The following is a 16,973-nucleotide window of genomic DNA, read 5'->3' as shown; positions in this document are numbered from 1 at the left end:
GCAGTATTCTTATAATCATTTAGTGATTGTACATCATTTTGCAACTTCTTAAGTGAGCTTTTAGTCTCAACATTCATCTGCTCAATAGTTTTTGTAACATTGTCCAACGGCTCCAAGAGCCTTTACCTTCTCTGCCATCTTCGCTGTGGCAACATCTAGTTTCTGCAGCGTCTTAAAGATAGCTGACAGGGTGTCCTCGTTGGAGGAGAACGATTCTCCTACGCTGGTCTGCATCGGCAGAAGCTTATCTGCCAGGGAACCTCTCTCTGCGGGAGCAACTTCGGCCTCCCTTCCTTCCACTTCCTGGGCAGCAGCATCAGCTGGACAAGGAGGCAGGACAACGGGTGCCGGCAAGAGTGAGATCTCCTGCCCCAGCGAAAATGAGTTCTCGCCACTCGTTCTCACAGTGGGGCTTAACTCGCCCAATCCTGAGCAAATTGCTGGGAAGGACTGCTCCAACGTTCGCTGGATAAAGGCAGGCGAGGGTGTTGAAGAGGTAGGCACCCTCACAGTACCTTTTCGTTTCGTATGCGGCATTATCGGTAGCAGAAAATTTGTCTGGCAGTGGGAGCGTTCTCAACGCTTCCTGCTTAGTGCCGCCATCTTGGCCACTCCCCTCCCAGTGCCCTGTTTTTTTAAACCCTGTTGTTAATTCTTGACAGAGTGAAAAATTGATCTACCTGTACCCGTTCTACTCCCCTCATGATTTTGTAGACTTCAATCATATCTCCCCCTCAGCCATCCCTTTTCTAAGGTGAAGAGCCCTAACTTTTTTAGTCTTTCTTCATATGAGAGTTCCATCCCCTTTATCTTGGTCGCTCTTCTTTGAACCTTTTCTAGTGCCACTATATCTTTCTTAAGATAAGGAGACCAGAATGTAACGCAATACTCCAGATAAGGTCGCACCATGGAATGATACAGGGGCATTATAACATTCTTAGTCTTGTTAACCATCCCTTTTAAAAATAATTCCTAGCATCCTGTTTGCTTTTTGGCCGCCACTTTGGGCGGAAGGTTTCCTCATATTGTCTACAATGGCACCCAGATCCTTTTCTTGGCATTAACCCCCAATTCGGTAACTGATTCGGGTTATTCTTCCGAATGTGCATCACTTTGTATTTGTCCATATTAAATTTTATCTGCCATTTGGACACCCAGTCTTCCAATTTCCTAAGGTCTGCCTGCAATTTTTCACAATCCGCATGCGTTTTAACAACTTTGAACAGTTTAGTGTCATCTGCAAATTTAATCACCTCGTTCGTCGTTCCAATTTCCATATAATTTATAAATAAGTTAAATAGCACCGGTCCCAGTACAGATCCCTGCGGCACTCCACTGTTTGCTCTCTTCCATTGAGAAAAATGACCATTTAACTGTATCCTCTGTTCTCTATCCGATAACCAATTCCTAATCCACAACTGAACTTTGCCACCTATCCCATGTCTCTTTAATTTTCTCATGAGCCTTTCATGAGGAACTTTATCAAAAGCTTTTTGAAAATTTAGATATACTACATCAACCGACTAACCTTTATCTACATGTTTGTTCACGCCTTCAAAGAAGTCAGGCATGAAGGTACTTTTGATGACAGAGATACTGTGAGAAAGAAGCATTTAAAAGTAAAAAAGAACGAAAATGCAAAATGCTAGGAGAGAAGGGCATTGTGGATGTGCTCTCGGGTTCAGGGAAGAATGTGAGGATGGATGGGTTGAAGAACATAAGAATTGCCGCTGCTGGGTCAGACCAGTGGTCCATCGTGCCCAGCAGTCCGCTCCCGCGGCAGCTCCCAGGTCAAAGTCCAGCGCCGTAACCGAGACCAGCCCTACTTGCGTACGTTCTAGTTGCGCAGGAACTTGTCTAACTTTGTCTTGAATCCCTGGAGGGCGTTTTCTCCTACGACAGCCTCCGGAAGAGCGTTCCAGTTTTCCATCACTCTCTGGGTACTGCACCAGACAACCTGTATTCGTGTACAAAATTTTTGTTAGCAACATGCATCACCTTACACTTGTCCATGTTAAACTTCATTTGCCATGTCTCAGTCCATTTCTCGAGCGTTGCAGGTCTTCATAATCCTCCTGCGTCTTTATTACTCTGAATAACTTCGTATCATCTGCAAATTTAATCACCTTGCTTGTCGTTCCAATTTCCAGGTCATTTATAAATATGTTGAAGAGCACAGGCCCAAGCACTGAACCCTGCGGCACTCCACTAGTGACGCTTTTCCAGTCCGAGTAATGTCCATTTACCCCCACTCTTTGCTTTCTATCTGCCAACCAATTTTTGATCCACGTGTATATTTCACCCTCAATCCCATGGCTCGCAATTTTTGAAGTAGTTGTTCATGTGGGACCTTGTCAAACGCCTTCTGAAAATCCAGATATACATTGTCGACCGGGTCACCTTTGTCTATCTGCCTGTTAACTCCCTCGAAAAAGTGCAGCATATAGGAAGAAAGAGAGTAGAGTAGTACAGTGTCTGAACTGTAGAGTTTTTGTAAGTGGCTGAGAATATGGCTAAAACTGAGTTGTGAGTTGTGAACTTAACAAATAGATTTCTGCAATACTGCCACCATGACTGTTTTCAAGTATAGTTGAGATGGCCAGAAGGGGTGAGGCTTAGTTAATATGTGGTGACAGCATCTGAAAGCTAAGTTTTAGTGAGGCAAAGGATGTCTTGTTTGCAGGTCTAAATAAGGTCACTTAGGAGGTGAGTTTTGCCTCAGATTGACTGAGTTAAGGTCAAATGTGAGAATAGAGAGAGGTGTTTTGGCAGATTTTACAGCCTTATTTTCAATGTTCTTGCTTACATAAGTGCTTGTTGACAGTTTTTATCTGTATGACCAAGAATAGGTTGACTTTTAATCACAAAGTAATGGAAGTGCTTTATCTCTGGTCTAAAACAATATTGGAAAGATTATATCCTCATCTGCCCTGAAATGTGCCTCTTCTACCATTCCTTAAGCATCTGAAGACCTGGCTCTTCTCCAGAACGTAACCCCGTCCCGCTCCTGGCACTCTCACACCAACCTCTCTTCTCTCATACTTATATAATTCCACTGGAGTTCCGTTCCTTCCCTAACCATGTAAACCGTGTCGAGCTCCATCTGCGGAGATGATGCGGTATATAAACCCAAGATTTAGATTAGATTAGATTAGATTAGATTAGATATGTTACTTTTGTGTTGTGTTGGGGCTATAGCAGTTGTCTCAAACTGGAACTCGCGGCCCACCAGGTACTATTTTGAGGCCCTAGGTATGTTACTGTTGTTCTGGAATATTGCCCACCTCACTGCTGTAACTTCAAGCAAGTGCTTTCCTGCCTCTGTACGCAATTGTGAGGTGGAGTGGAGAGGACAATCGCTTATAGACGCAGTAAAGCACATGCATGAGGTTACAGCAGTGAGGTGGGAAATGTTCCAGAACGTAAGGTAACCATTGGAGGCAGTGCAGCTTGTGTGTGTGTACTTAATCTCGTGAACTCTCGCGAAATTTGGCACCTCTCCTAGCGGTGACTGCTTGATGTAAGATGGTGGTTGTGTCCAGTGCTGGAGGAGGTGAGAGCTGAAGGCAGTTGCAGACATGACCACTGGACACTTAGGCCCTGATTCTCCAAAAGTGCGTCCCGATTTTAGGCAGTTGTAGGCGTCCTACAGCTGTCTAATCAGCCAATCGGGATGCACGTTTTTAAAAAAAAAATGCTCCTCAGGCAGGCCGCCTATATTGAAGGCGAGGCCCGCAAGACACCGAGGCCCTGATTCTGTATAGGACGCCCGGGATGCCTATACTAAACCCCCTGGGCCAATCAGGTCTTAGGATTAGTGGGGATGGGCGGACCCGCTATGCCTAAGGCCTGATTGGTCCAGGCTTCTACAGCCTGGGCCAATCAGGCCTTAGATTTAGCGGGGATGGGTCGGGAAGGGGCGGGCCCGTCTCATTTCCACGAGGCGGGCCCGTCGGCTGGACGGCAGCAAGACCCGTCCAGCCGACCAACATTGAAAGGTTAGTTGGGGGAGGGAGATTATTTGGGGCGGTGGGTCGTTGGGCTTTCCGGCAGGAGGAGTTGGGCATCCTCCTGTCGGTGATTACGAGTTTGGGGGGGGGGAGGGGGTTCCAGGGTTCCGACAGGAGGAGTTGGGCATCCTCCTGTCGGTGATTACGAGTTTGGGGGGGGGGGGGGGGGTCCGGGGTTCCGACAGGAGGAGTTAGGCATCCTCCTGTCGGTGATGGGACAGGCGGCCGCGGCCGCTATACTTATTGCAGCAGGGAGATCCCTTGCCGCGATCAGTACAGCGGCCGCGTCTACTTACAATGTAGACCAGCATTTTGCTGGCCTACATTTTAAGCGTCTCTTCCTCTACTAGGGAGACGCGTAGGGCCGCCTAAGTTCGCCTAAGGCCTGTAGGAGAGCTTAGGCATCTTGCGGGTCTCCCTAGGCTCCCGGAGGCGCCTTCAGGCCTGCCTGGGGAGCATTTTTTAAAAAAAACGTGCATCCCGATTGGCTGATTAGACAGCTGTAGGACGCCTACAGCTGCCTAAAATCGGGATGCACTTTTGGAGAATCAGGGCCTTAAGGCTCAAGTTTTTTCCAGGCACAAGTCGGATATTGATTCTCCCCTCTACAAAAAAAGCTAGAGGACTACACCAAAATCTTGTCACTTTCAGTTGATACTTTAAAATCGAAATCACAATTTTGCATGAAGTATAACTCTTTATAGTTTATAAATCTTTCCTTAATTGCTTCTGATAATTTCAGCTAGACACAGCTGAAAGCAGTGTAACATGCAGAAAGTAAAAAACTATCTAAACTTCACTTTCTGCATGTTGCACTACTTTCAGCTGTGTCTAGCTGAAATTATCAGAAGCAATTAAGGAAATATTTATAAGATATAACGAGCTTTACCTCATGCAAAGTTGTCATACTAAGACAACTATTTTTTCTGCGGCCCTCTTAAGTACTTACAAATCCAAAATGTAGCCCTGCAAAGGGTTTGAGTTTGAGACCACTGGGCTACAGTATTGAGGGAGACCATAAATGAAGTTGCCCATTTATTAACTGATTATGTCCCATTATGAATACATCATCCTAAGACTCATGGCTCTGTCTATTGCCTGTAAAGCATACAGAGTTACATTTCTTTTCATTTTTAAGGCTTTAAGAAGGTGTGACCTCCATTTATCTTTAGTGCAGCTTTGGTCCTTTTGTGTCTATTTGGCAAGCTCTGTTTGTCATTCAGCCTTACAAAGATGTGTCTAAGCATGGGTTCCTACTTGTATATTATATATACCTACCTCATTAGCAGCTTTGAAATGCTCCCCTGAGATGGGTGACTTACCTTGGGGCAGCTGGCAAAAGTATGGAGAATTCTGGCATAGGGATCCTGGCTAGTTTCTTAGCTGCACAAGCCTCTGTAGAGAAACTCTGAGAGGGTTGGGGATAATAAAATTCACTTGTCTGGACTGGTTTGGCAGGAATCAAAGAAAAATGATCCAGGTAAGAAGAAAGTTTTCCTTATATTCTAATAGTCTGAATGAGTGAATGGGCTACATAGCTGATTTTTGTGTGTGTGATAAGTAGTTGAGAATTTGTATGCAGAGACATTTGTACTGCATATTTATACAAAAGGGATGCAGTTTTAATTTCATTTGCTTTCAATGTTTGCTCACACTATTTCATTTTAGTTTGTGTTTAAATAGAATGCACTGAAACTGAAGAAAAATGAAAAATTTTCTGTCCCTATTATACAGCCTTCAGCTCAGGAGAGGGATTTCCAGGAGCCCATGTTAATGTTAGTGTAATCCAAGTCAGTTCATAAACTACCCCTATTTCTTAACAGGGAATGGCCAAATCCAGTGCTACTGAAACAACCAGAAGAATGTAATCTTAATTTGCCTGTATGGGACCCAAGGGTTAGTACGTTTTTCCTTTTAATTTGCAAAAATTACAATTTAATTGAGAAATGCTAGTCTGGGGATCAAAGAACACTTAACCTGGGGCAAAACCTTAATGTAAATATTGGAGCTGGAAGCCAGAAAGCCTATTTTAATTCTGATTTAGCTCATTGACAAAGCAGGAAAGCTACACAATTGGATGAATGATTCTTTAACAAAAGTGTACAATGAAAGTGAATTTAATAGTATATGTCAGTATAAGTAGTGCAATCTGTTTCTTGTACAATCCCACTTTATTCTGGGACCAGTGGGTTATTTCCGTCTACCCGCCAGAACTTTGTAGGAAGCCTCAGACTTCAGAAACTTAAACCCCTCCCCCTCTCCCCTCATCACTGTCCTTGTAACCCCTGTAACCTCAGTCTTTCTTCCTACAAGCCATGCTGTAGGAACTTGTCTTTTTTGCTTATGTTTTATTTTGTGTAGTTTGACTTTGCATTTGCAGTTCTTACCCTTGTGCTGTGGAGGTTCCCTACGGAGACATCTGACTTTAGCAGGTTGCAGACTTTTGGAAAAGTCTGCTTCTAGGGGGTTCCCTGCTTGGACAGCCTACACATCAGATCAGGGTTCAGGGACCTTTCACTTGGGAGCTTGCTTACCTCAGGTTCGTCCGCTAGTGGGTAAAACACAGGCTGCGTGCTTCTGTGGAGGCATGCCTGGGATCGAAGCCAGACTGCGTTCCTCAGACAGGCATCTGTGCGGCATGTCTGAGGGTGGCAGAGGTATCCAGCCGTAGAGGTTAGGCTGGTGGGACAGTCAGAAGATTCGAAGTCTAGCTTTCCAGCTCTTTGAGGCAGAGGATCTCCCTGTGAGTTATTTCACCTCTGTCTGCAGTGTTTTTCTGTCAGCACATGGTTCTGCGAGGACAGACTAAATCAGCAATTTGGGGGGGTCTTATTGAGGGGTTTTTGGGTGGTTTCCTTGCATGCCCTACCCCTCCCCACCCCTAAAATCGCCATTTTTGAAGGTTCTTTGTGGTTTTCCTGGGCTATTTTTAGTCAAAATCAGCACCCATGGTGACCATCTTGGATTTTTCCAAGAGTTATTTTTTATACTTACGAGCTTTGTTTTGAAAGAAAACCACATAGATGGCTTCCCTTCCCCAGGTCAGGATGTGATGGATTCATGCTTCATTTGTGATGGATAGCTGTCTGATGTGCAGCTGTTCCACATGCGCTGCAGCCTGCGAGGGGTGTGAGGCTTGCACGGATTCGATGCATTTGACCGCCAAAGAGGGTCTTCTAGCGCCTTCTGCCCTAACTCCCATGAAAATAACATTTGGGGGGGGGGGAGTGCGCAGGCAATGTTGCTGTGAAATGCAGTGTACGTAGCGAGAGATAAACCTCATAACTCTTCCAAACTGTCCATAACTAGTGCGGAGGGGTCTGCTCCCGCCACAGAGGATGGGTTTTCCCCGGATTTTGTTAATAATGCTTTATCAGGCATACTTGGTTAGAAAGTCTCTCTGCCTGCCTCCCTTTTGACAGACTCCATGCTGGTCACAGGGACCTCTGCTCTGGTGGATCAGGGTCTTTTCTTTTGCCTCCCCTTGGGGGGGGGGGGCACAGCAGCGGCTGCAGATCTGGCGGATTGCCAGGATCCGGATCAGTGCGGGGCCCCTGATCTGGGGTGTGTGCAGATTTTTCAAGCACACACATCTTGTGGAGTTGATCTCTGAATCTCTCCAGGAATTAAAGCTGCAGTTTGAGCAGCCTGTCACTGTAGAATGTTCCTTCATGAGTGACCAGAGACCAGAGTCTGCCTCTTTTCCTGATCATTCTGACCTTGTTCGGATACATCTGGGAGACTCCTGAGGGTCCCTTGAAATGTGCTTGTGCCATGGCGTGGCTTTATCCCTTGGCAGATGCCTTTAACAAGCGCTTTGTTTCCCTGAAGCTGGATTCCTTGGTAGCTCAGAACATCGAGCGTACTTCTCTGCCCAGTGACGGGAGAGTAGCCCTGAAGGATGTTCAGGACCGACGTGAGGAATTTGTCCTTAAACATTTGTTTTATTTGGCAGCCGCTGGTTTTAAGTTTATAGTTTATATATAGTTTATAGTTTATTCAATTTTTGATTAAACGCCTTTTCGATACTACAAAGCGTTGTACAAAGTAAAAAGTATTAACATTTAACAAAAATGACAATTAAACATACTTTCCTATAGTAAACTACAAGACAACAGACCGTACAAACTGGGTAAATGTTGACCCGTAGGCCATAGAAACATAAGGAAAAGGGGGAAGAAATACACTTGTAATAGAAAAGTGAGGAACATATAAGGGAAAAACACTTAGGAACTGGGGAGCAGTATAAAATTAATAGTTAAGGGAAAGAAGTTCAGTTAAAAGCATCGTTAAAAAGAAAGCACTTTAAATTGCTTTTAAAATTTTTAAGGTTTTTTTCCATTTTTATATACAAAGGGAGAGCGTTCCAGATTGTAGGGGCTGTAACAGAAAACGTGGAGGTGCGACGCGTGCCAATGATTTTTAAAGAGGGAATATTAAGGTTATATTGAGAGATGGATCTTAAAGTTCTTGGGGGGTCATATGGAATCAGAAGTCTATCTATGAAAGCTGGTGTGTTGGTCTGCGTTGTTTTAAATGCCAGAAGAGCGATTTTATAAGTTACCCTGTGTGAGACTGGCAACCAGTGGGCCTTTTGAAGCAAAGGGGTAACATGATTGTATTTTTTGCTCCCGAGATTATTTTAATGGCCGTATTTTGAATAAGCTGCAAGCGTTTTAAATCTTTGTGAAAGATACCATTTAGTAGAGAGTTACAATAATCCATTTTTGAAATTACTAGTGAATGAATCAGAATGTTAAGGGAATTAATATCTAAAAGAGGGACCAGTGATCTAATCATTCTTAAGGCGGCGTCAGCCACTTCTTTTGTGGCCAGGGCATGCCATTCCAAGCTGCACCATGATCCTGACACACTGGTGCTTCATGGCTTGGATTTTATAAACTTGGGAATGGATTATATGGCTGATGCCTTGTATGACATCTTGAAAGTCTTTACTAAACTTTCTGCCTATTCCGTTTCAGCTCGCAGGATGCTCTGGATCCGGCAGTAGTTTGGTGATTCGTCTTCTAATGTGACCTTGAGCTGGTAGCCCTTTAAGGGACAGCTGCTGTACAGCTAGGGTCTGGATGACCTGATGGCCAGTGTGCAGGATTGCAGGGCTAAGTCGCTGTCTGTGAATAGATCCCGCCATTCTAGAAATTCGGGGCATCCTAATTTTTGTCCCTTCAGGCACTCTTGTCCATACTCGGGCCCTTTCGTGGGCCAGCGGTCCTCTTTGTCTGCCAGACCACTCTTCTGTGGTTCTCGATGTTAGCTGCCCACGAGGAGTCATCCGGTGGCTCCTGCTTAGAAGCAGTTCTGACGTCAGGCCGGTGTCTCTTCTTCTCCCCCCCCCCGATACACACTCATCAGGCAGGCAGTTGTCTGCTTTTCTGGCAGAATAGCAAACCATTACCTCCTACTGCTGGGTCTTGAAGGTTCTCCTGACGGAGTATTTTCTGGATTTCCCAGCAGGCCGTCCAGAGAAGGTGGTTTGGGTGCAAGCCACAGTCCACAGATTAGTCGATATTGCATCCTTAGAACCCATTCCAGAGTGAGACTCAGGCTCTGGGAGATAGTCAATATACTTCATTGTTCCAAAGAAAGGCTCTGATGATTGGAAACTGATTCTGGACCTCAAGGCAGTCAATGCGGCGCTGAAAATACCACACTTCTGCATGGAGTCGGTGCGCTTAGTGATAGCATTGGTGACACTGGAGGAGTTTCTAGCCTCCCTGGATCTGACTGAGGTATATCTCCACATTCCCATTTTTGTGGACCACCAGAAGTGTCTAATGATCCATGTCTCGGGGCAACATTTTCAGTATGCAATGATGCCCTTTCGGTTGGCAATGGCACATAGGACCTTCACCAAAGTGATGGTGGTGGCAACGGCCCATCTTCAAACCCTTGATGTCCTGATTCACTCTTATCTGGACAACTGGCTGATCAGAGCTCCCTTGCAGTCTGAGGGGCATCAGGCTATTCAGATGGTACAGTTGCTGCAGTGCCTGGGCTGGATGATCAACTTCAAGAAGAGTCACCTTGAGCTGACACAGGATTTGGAATACCTGGGAGTTCAATTTCACACGATAGAACAAAGTGTTGCTGCCTGTATCCCATCAAGAGAAGCTTCAACAGGTTATCAGGGACCTTCTGACCACTCTGGTCCCAATGGCCTGGCATTACCTCCAGGTTCTGGGGACTATTGTGGCAACGATTGATTTGATCCCTTGAGCCAGAGCTCATCTGCATCCACTGCAGGATTATCTGCTTTCATGCTGGAATCCCTAGCGGGACCTGTTACATGCACCCCTGCGCTGGACAACTAGCACGGAACAGTTTTGCATGGTGGCTGCGACCCCTCTTGCTATCCAGGGGCCTTCCACTTTGGATCTCGGATTGGGTGATTCTGCCTATTGATGTGAGTCTTAAAGGCTGGGGAATGATGTGTATGATCATCCCTGTTCAGGGCCAGTGGGCACCCTCAGAGTGCAAGTGGTCAATCAGTCGCTTGGAACTTTGGGCAATTTGGTTGGCTCTTCTCCACTTTGAGGGTCGCCTTCATCTTTGAGCCATCCGCATCTACTCAGACAATGCCACGGTGGTGGCTTATGTCAATCGGCAGGGGGCATGAGGAGTTCTTCTCTGAGCGTGGAGGCTCAGCTTCTCTTCTGGTTGGTGGAGAGAAACCTTGTGGCACTGTCAGCAGTGGTGACCCATGAAAAGCGCGCTGGGAATTGGTGTACTGATAATCACACCCTGACATTATGTGCAGGACAAATGCGCACTGCCGCTCTGACCACTATCAGGCCTTCCTGTTTGCGCTCTGAGGGGTGGGTGGGGAGGGACCCCCCACTACACTTACAACTCTTCGCACTCTTGTTGAGGGGGATCAGGAGTATACTTAAAACTCGTGCTCTCCTCCCTAAGCCTGGCTCTTCTGTTCTAAGGGGGTGTGTGGGGGGACCCTCCCCCCTTCAATCACTCTCTCATTCGGGGGATGCCGATACAGTCTCAATTTTAACATTGCCACAAACCCCAACCATCACACTTACAATTGTACCCTGAAAATCCTGCTCCCTTCATGCGTGCATTTGTTGGTGCACGCATTTGACAGAGCAGAATTGTCAGGGTACAATTGTCCTGCGCGCTACCGACGGTACATGTGGCAGGAGTGGACAATGTTTAAGTGGATTTTCTCAGTTGTCAGTTTCTGGATCCCGGAGAGCATTTGATTGCATAGTAAATCAGGGAACCATGTCGAGCTCCATTCTCATGGAGATGATGCGGTATATAAACTTAAGGTTTAGATTAGATTAGATTAGATGACGACTGCCAAGAGAATAAATCGGTTCTTCAGTCGACGTTGAGAGGCCAACAGCAAAGGGACTAAATGCTCTGGTTTAGCTCTGGCTTCCCTCTGTGGTGCATGATAGGGCGTCTGAGACAGTGGCCCATGGAGGTCCAGTGATCCTGGTCACACCCAATTGGCTGAGGCGGCCGTGTTAGACTTGGTTTGGTTCCAGCAGGATCAGGGGCATTAGCTACCTTTTTTCACCTACACACTCAGGGTCCGATTGCTATGCAGGATCTGGATCGCTTTGATCTTACAGCATGGCTCTTGATTGTGGCCTTGAATAGCCAGGGCTATTCTTTAGCTGTGATTGTCATATTGCTTCACAATGGTGGCCTATTTGAAGACTTGGAGATGTTATCAGGCCTGGTGCAGCCTGGGACAGGTGGACCTGTCTGTTCCATCGGTTCCTCGTGTCCTGGAGTTCCTGTAGGATGGCCTGAAGAAGGGTCTAGCGGTAGCTTCTCTCTGGATGCAGATGGGCCCTCTTCTGAGGTGCTCATTGGCAGCTCGTCCGGATGTGGCCCATTTTTGATGGGGTGCTCTGCGACTTAGGCCTCCGTTGCATCTTCCCTGTCCAACTTGGAATCTTAACGTGGTTCTCCGTTCTCTGGCTTGGCCACAGTATGAGCCTCTGGACCAACCATCCCTTATGGATCTCACGATCAAGACGGTCTTCCTGGTGGCTATTACCTCAACCTGTAGGCTTTCGGAGCTTCAGGCTTGTTCTCCTGCCAGGATCCTTTTCTGCGTATTACAGATTATCCTAGGACAAGCAGCAGCATATTATCACATATGGATGACATCATCCACGGAGCCTGGTATGGACAGTCTGAAAGTGAACTCTCGCTTTAAGTTTTAAGAAACTTCAAGACCACCCGACATAGGCTCGCGGTTCCTCAATTATTCGTTCTCTGCTGAGCGAAGAAGTGCGTTTTGAACTTTGTTCGAATTCGTGCTCGTTAGCTCACCGTGTCTTTGACAAAATTTTGAATTTTACTTGTTTCTTTTCTTATTAAAAAAAAAAAATTTCTAAGTTTGAGGAGGTTGCCCTTCACCCAGGCTGTATCTTCAGTAAGCAGTGTTCTCCCTAGGGCCTTTTAGCTGGGCGCTCCACCCGGCTAATTTAGATGACTGCCTGGCTCTCATCTCGATCGCGAATCCTGCTGCTGCCGCCGCTGCTCAACATTTTTTTAAAAACCCACTCACCAGCTTGGAGATTTCCCGGGCTGACTCTGCACAAGTGTCAAACCTTAAAAAGGAAGACATATTGAGCATTGGAAAATAATGAACTAATAAAAATACTTCACATTTAATTTTCCCCACCCCACCCGGATACTTTTTCATGCCACCCAGCTGGAAAAAATTTCAAGGGGAGGACACTGAGTAAGGGACACCGATTATCAAATTTTATTTTCGATTTGTTTTGTTTCTTGTGATTCTCATCATTGAGTTTAATTTGACAGACTGTGTTTTCCCATCAATGTCGAGACCTCTGACAGGCTTCAAAAAGTTCTTTTGGTGCCTGACCCACTTAGTTTTATTGTAAACCAGCTAGATACTCGTTAATGGTCGGTATATTAAAAACCAATAAACTTGAAACTTTACAGTGCTTAGGCCCTGAGCATTGGGTAGATTCTTGCCACCGCTATTCTACCCTGCAAAAGCAGTTCCTTAAAGTGCGTCAGTTACAGCAGGAAAAACATTTTGAGATGTCAATGGTTTAAAATATTCCCTTGATGCAGTAACATTGCGAAACGGGGCCTGTCAGGAAATCTAAAAAGGAAATTTGAAATAATTCCTCAGAGTGTGGTAAACATATAGTACTTGGCTTTAACTGCGAACTGAGGTGATTTTTTTTTTATTTTTTTTTTATTTTTTCAAGTATTTTTTTTTTTAGATCGAGGATGTATTTCTCTGTGGCAACGAAGTAGTTGCCATAGAAAGTTTCCCAGGTGTGTTCCTGGGAAACACTGAGGTTTTTTATCCGTGTTAAGCTGGAAATGTGTCGCATACAATTTCTGATGTTGATTTGTACATGAATATTTTTTGTGTGGTTATATATATGAGGCATATAGCTTGGTTGCGTGTGTTGGACATGGATATGAATTTACAAGACCATCTGGCTGATAATCCTATGTCTGGGGGAAGAACTGTTTGGGGACAGGATTGAGGCAACTACCCAAAAGCTCACCCAACATGAGCAAAATTGGAATTCGCTCAATAAGCCTAAGTCACAACCGCCTAAGGCAGCTCCAAGAACTTCGTCATACTCGTATAAGTGGAGATATCCTGCCACCTCTACTTTGAAACCGCCACCATAGAAGAGGCAAAGGCAACAGCATTCTCAGAAATCTGTCAGCTGCTCCTCAAAAGTCAGCACAGTCTTTATGATGTGCTTCTAGAGAGCATAGCCAGTATTCCACACCCTCTTTCTCAGTCTATCGGAGGTCGTCTGCAATTCTACCATCAACGATGGGCTCTCATAACAAATTCTTGTGTGTTTATTTAAGATTTGATATACCGCTCCTGCATTTTACTGACCTAACTAAAATGAAATTAGGTACTTGAGAAAATGCTTGAGTCATCAAAGTAATCAAGGAGAGGGTCTCTTCATTTCGAGTCACTACCTCCAAACCACCCTCCAAAAGAGTCCTCTTTCAATTCCCAATAGACATCCTATCTTCAGGAAATCTAAGCATTGCTTCAACTAAATGCTATAGAAGTTGATTCCTCCTCAGAAAAATCAGAAGTTCTACTCCAGCTATTTTCTAATTCCAAAGAAGACTTGGAGGTATTTGTCCAATACTTGACCATCACAACTTAAACAGGTATCTCATCAGAGAAAAGTTTTGCATGCTGTCTCTGGGTACTCTGTACACTCTTCTAGATCAAAACGACTGGCTATGCTCTCTAAATCTCAAAGAGGCTTACACACACATATCTATACATCCCACTCAGAAAATTTCTACGTTTTCAAGTAGCTCATCGTCATTTTCAGTACAAGGTGCTACCATTAGGCCTGGCATCTTCTCCAAAAGTATTTACCAAATGCCTGGTTGTCGTAGCAGCATCCCTCCAAGTACACAGGTTGCAAGTTTTTCCTTATCTGGATGATTGGTTAATAAAGGCTACCTAGCCTCAGGAAGTATGCTCTGCCACACAACGGACATTAGCGTTCCTTCAGCAGCTAGGGTTCGAAGTCAACTTCCCAAAATCTCAACTTCAACCCTTGCAGAGACTACAGTTCATAGGAGCTCTTCTCAGCATGTTTAGCTATGAGCTTTCCTTCCTCAACAAAGACAGGACACTTTGATCCATCTTTGCAATCAACTTTCTTTACAGAAAACCATTTCTGCCAGACAGATGATGTGGTTGTTGGGACACATGGCATCAATAGTTCATGTGACTCCTCTGGCAAAATTTCACCTCAGACCAGGTCATGGACTCTAGCCTCTCAATGGTCTCAGGCTCTCGACTCTTTCTCTCAGCTAATGTCATTCCACTCCACAAGAAAGGCTCCAAGATGGAGACAGCAAACTACAGACCGGTGAGTCTCGCATCAATGGAAACTCTAATCAAACGCCAATTGGATACGATCCTGAACGAGGAGAATCTACAGGATCCCCGTCAACATGGATTTACTAAGAGGAGATCCTGCCAATCCAACCTGATCAGCTTCTTTGACTGGGTGACGAGGAAGCTGGATATTGGGGAGTCCCTGGACATCGTATACCTGGACTTCAGTAAAGCATTCGATAGCGTACCACACCGCAGGTTGCTGAGCAAGATGAGTTCTATAGGATTGGGCGACACATTGATGAAATGGGTTGGGAACTGGCTTGGAGGTAGGCTTCAGAGGGTAATGGTGAATGGTACCCCCTCCGAAATGACGGAGGTAATCAGTGGAGTGCCGCAGGGCTCAGTCCTGGGCCCGATCCTATTCAACATCTTTATAAGAGACTTGGCAGAAGGGCTGCGAGGTAAAATAACATTATTCGCCGATGACGCCAAACTAAGCAATATAGTGGGCAAAAGCACAACAGACATAAATTCAATGTCCAACAGCATGATGCACGACCTACTCCTACTGGAGCACTGGTCTAGGTCCTGGCAACTTAGCTTCAATGCCAAAAAAAAGTCATGCACCTGGGCAGCCAAAATCCATGCAAGACTTACACCCTTAATGGCGAGATCCTAACAAGAACTGAAGCAGAACGAGACTTAGGGGTGATCGTCAGTGAGACCATGAAGACTGCCAATCAAGTGGAGCAAGCTTCATCCAAGGCAAGGCAAATCATAGGTTGCATACACAGGAGTTTCGTCAGCCGTAAGCCTGAAGTCATTATGCCATTGTATAGATCCATGGTGAAGCCCCACCTGGAATACTGTGTGCAATTCTGGAGGCCGCATTACCGTAAGGATGTGCTGAGACTGGAGTCGGTCCAGCGAATGGCCACCCGGATGGTCTCGGGACTCAAGGATCTCCCGTACGAGGAACGGCTTGATAAGTTGCAGCTGTACTCACTCGAGGAATGCAGAGAGAGGGGTGACATCGAGACATTCAAGTATCTCACGGGCCGCATCGAGGTGGAAGAAGATATCTTCTTTACAAGGGTCCCGTGGCCACAAGGGGACATCCATGGAAAATCAGGGGCGGGAAACTGCACGGAGACACCAGGAAATTCTTTTTCACTGAAAGGGTGGTTGATCGCTGGAATAGTCTTCCACTTCAGGTTATTGAGGCCAGCAGCGTGCCTGATTTTAAGGCCAAATGGGATAGACACATGGGATCTATTCACAGAGAAAGGTAGGGGAGGGTCATTGGGTTGGGCAGACTAGATGGGGCGTGGCCCTTATCTGCCGTCTATTTCTATGTTTCTATGTTTTCTACTCTTTAGTCTCTTTAGTGGTGGATGTAGCCGAACAATTTCTTCAGAGGTCTACTGTTTCACAGTCTGCCACATCAGAAAGCGTGTACCGCAAATGCATCCATGTATGCCTGGGGAGCTCGCCTGGATGCTCTTCACACTCAAGGACATTGGTCTGCTCAGGAGAAGACTCACCACATCAATCTCTTGGAGATCAGAGCAGTTTGTTATGTTCTTCAAACATTTCAGAGAAGCCTGTCCAGTCAAGTTGCGATGTATTACATCATCAAGCAGGGAGGGACAAACTCTCCCTCTGTGTCAAGAAGCCATTTGGAACTGGGCTATTGGCCATAACATTTTTCTCAAAGCTGTTTATGTTTAGGGATCTCTGAACACCTTAGCCGACAAACTCAGCAGGTTTCTTCGTTATCACAAGTGGACTCTCAACTCTAAAGTATTGGCCACATTTTCTCTCTATGGGGAACTTTTCAGATCTGTCTGCCTTGCCCCACAATCACAAATTGACTCTATTCTGGTCCAGACAATATTCTCCACACCGTCTGGAGGTAGATGCTTTCCTTCTTGATTGAACAGACAAGTACCTGTATGCATTTCCTCCAATCCCACTCATTCTCAAGACATTAATCAAGCTCAAGAGTCAGCCACCATGATTCTCATAGCTCCTTGGTGGCCCAGACAACCTTGTCACACCCTTCTACTTCAGCTGAGTGCCAA

At 45.6% G+C, this 16,973-nt stretch overlaps 1 protein-coding gene across 5 annotated transcripts in view; it reads left to right on the top strand.

The window, feature by feature from the left end:
* Positions 1 to 16,973, top strand: part of PAPOLA (poly(A) polymerase alpha) — a 365,046-nt gene that overhangs the window by 147,767 nt on the left and 200,306 nt on the right. For all 5 annotated transcript variants that reach the window (XM_033951973.1, XM_033951971.1, XM_033951970.1 and 2 more), the window contains one exon: positions 5,834 to 5,906. In XM_033951973.1, the coding sequence (XP_033807864.1) occupies positions 5,834 to 5,906 (73 nt within the window). The remainder of the gene's footprint in view (positions 1 to 5,833; positions 5,907 to 16,973) is intronic.

The sequence above is a fragment of the Geotrypetes seraphini genome, chromosome 7 (genome assembly GCF_902459505.1).
Source record: "Geotrypetes seraphini chromosome 7, aGeoSer1.1, whole genome shotgun sequence".
Classification (NCBI taxonomy): domain Eukaryota; kingdom Metazoa; phylum Chordata; class Amphibia; order Gymnophiona; family Dermophiidae; genus Geotrypetes; species Geotrypetes seraphini.
Note: the sequence above shows the minus strand (reverse complement) of the source record. Positions and strands in the feature narration are given on the sequence as shown.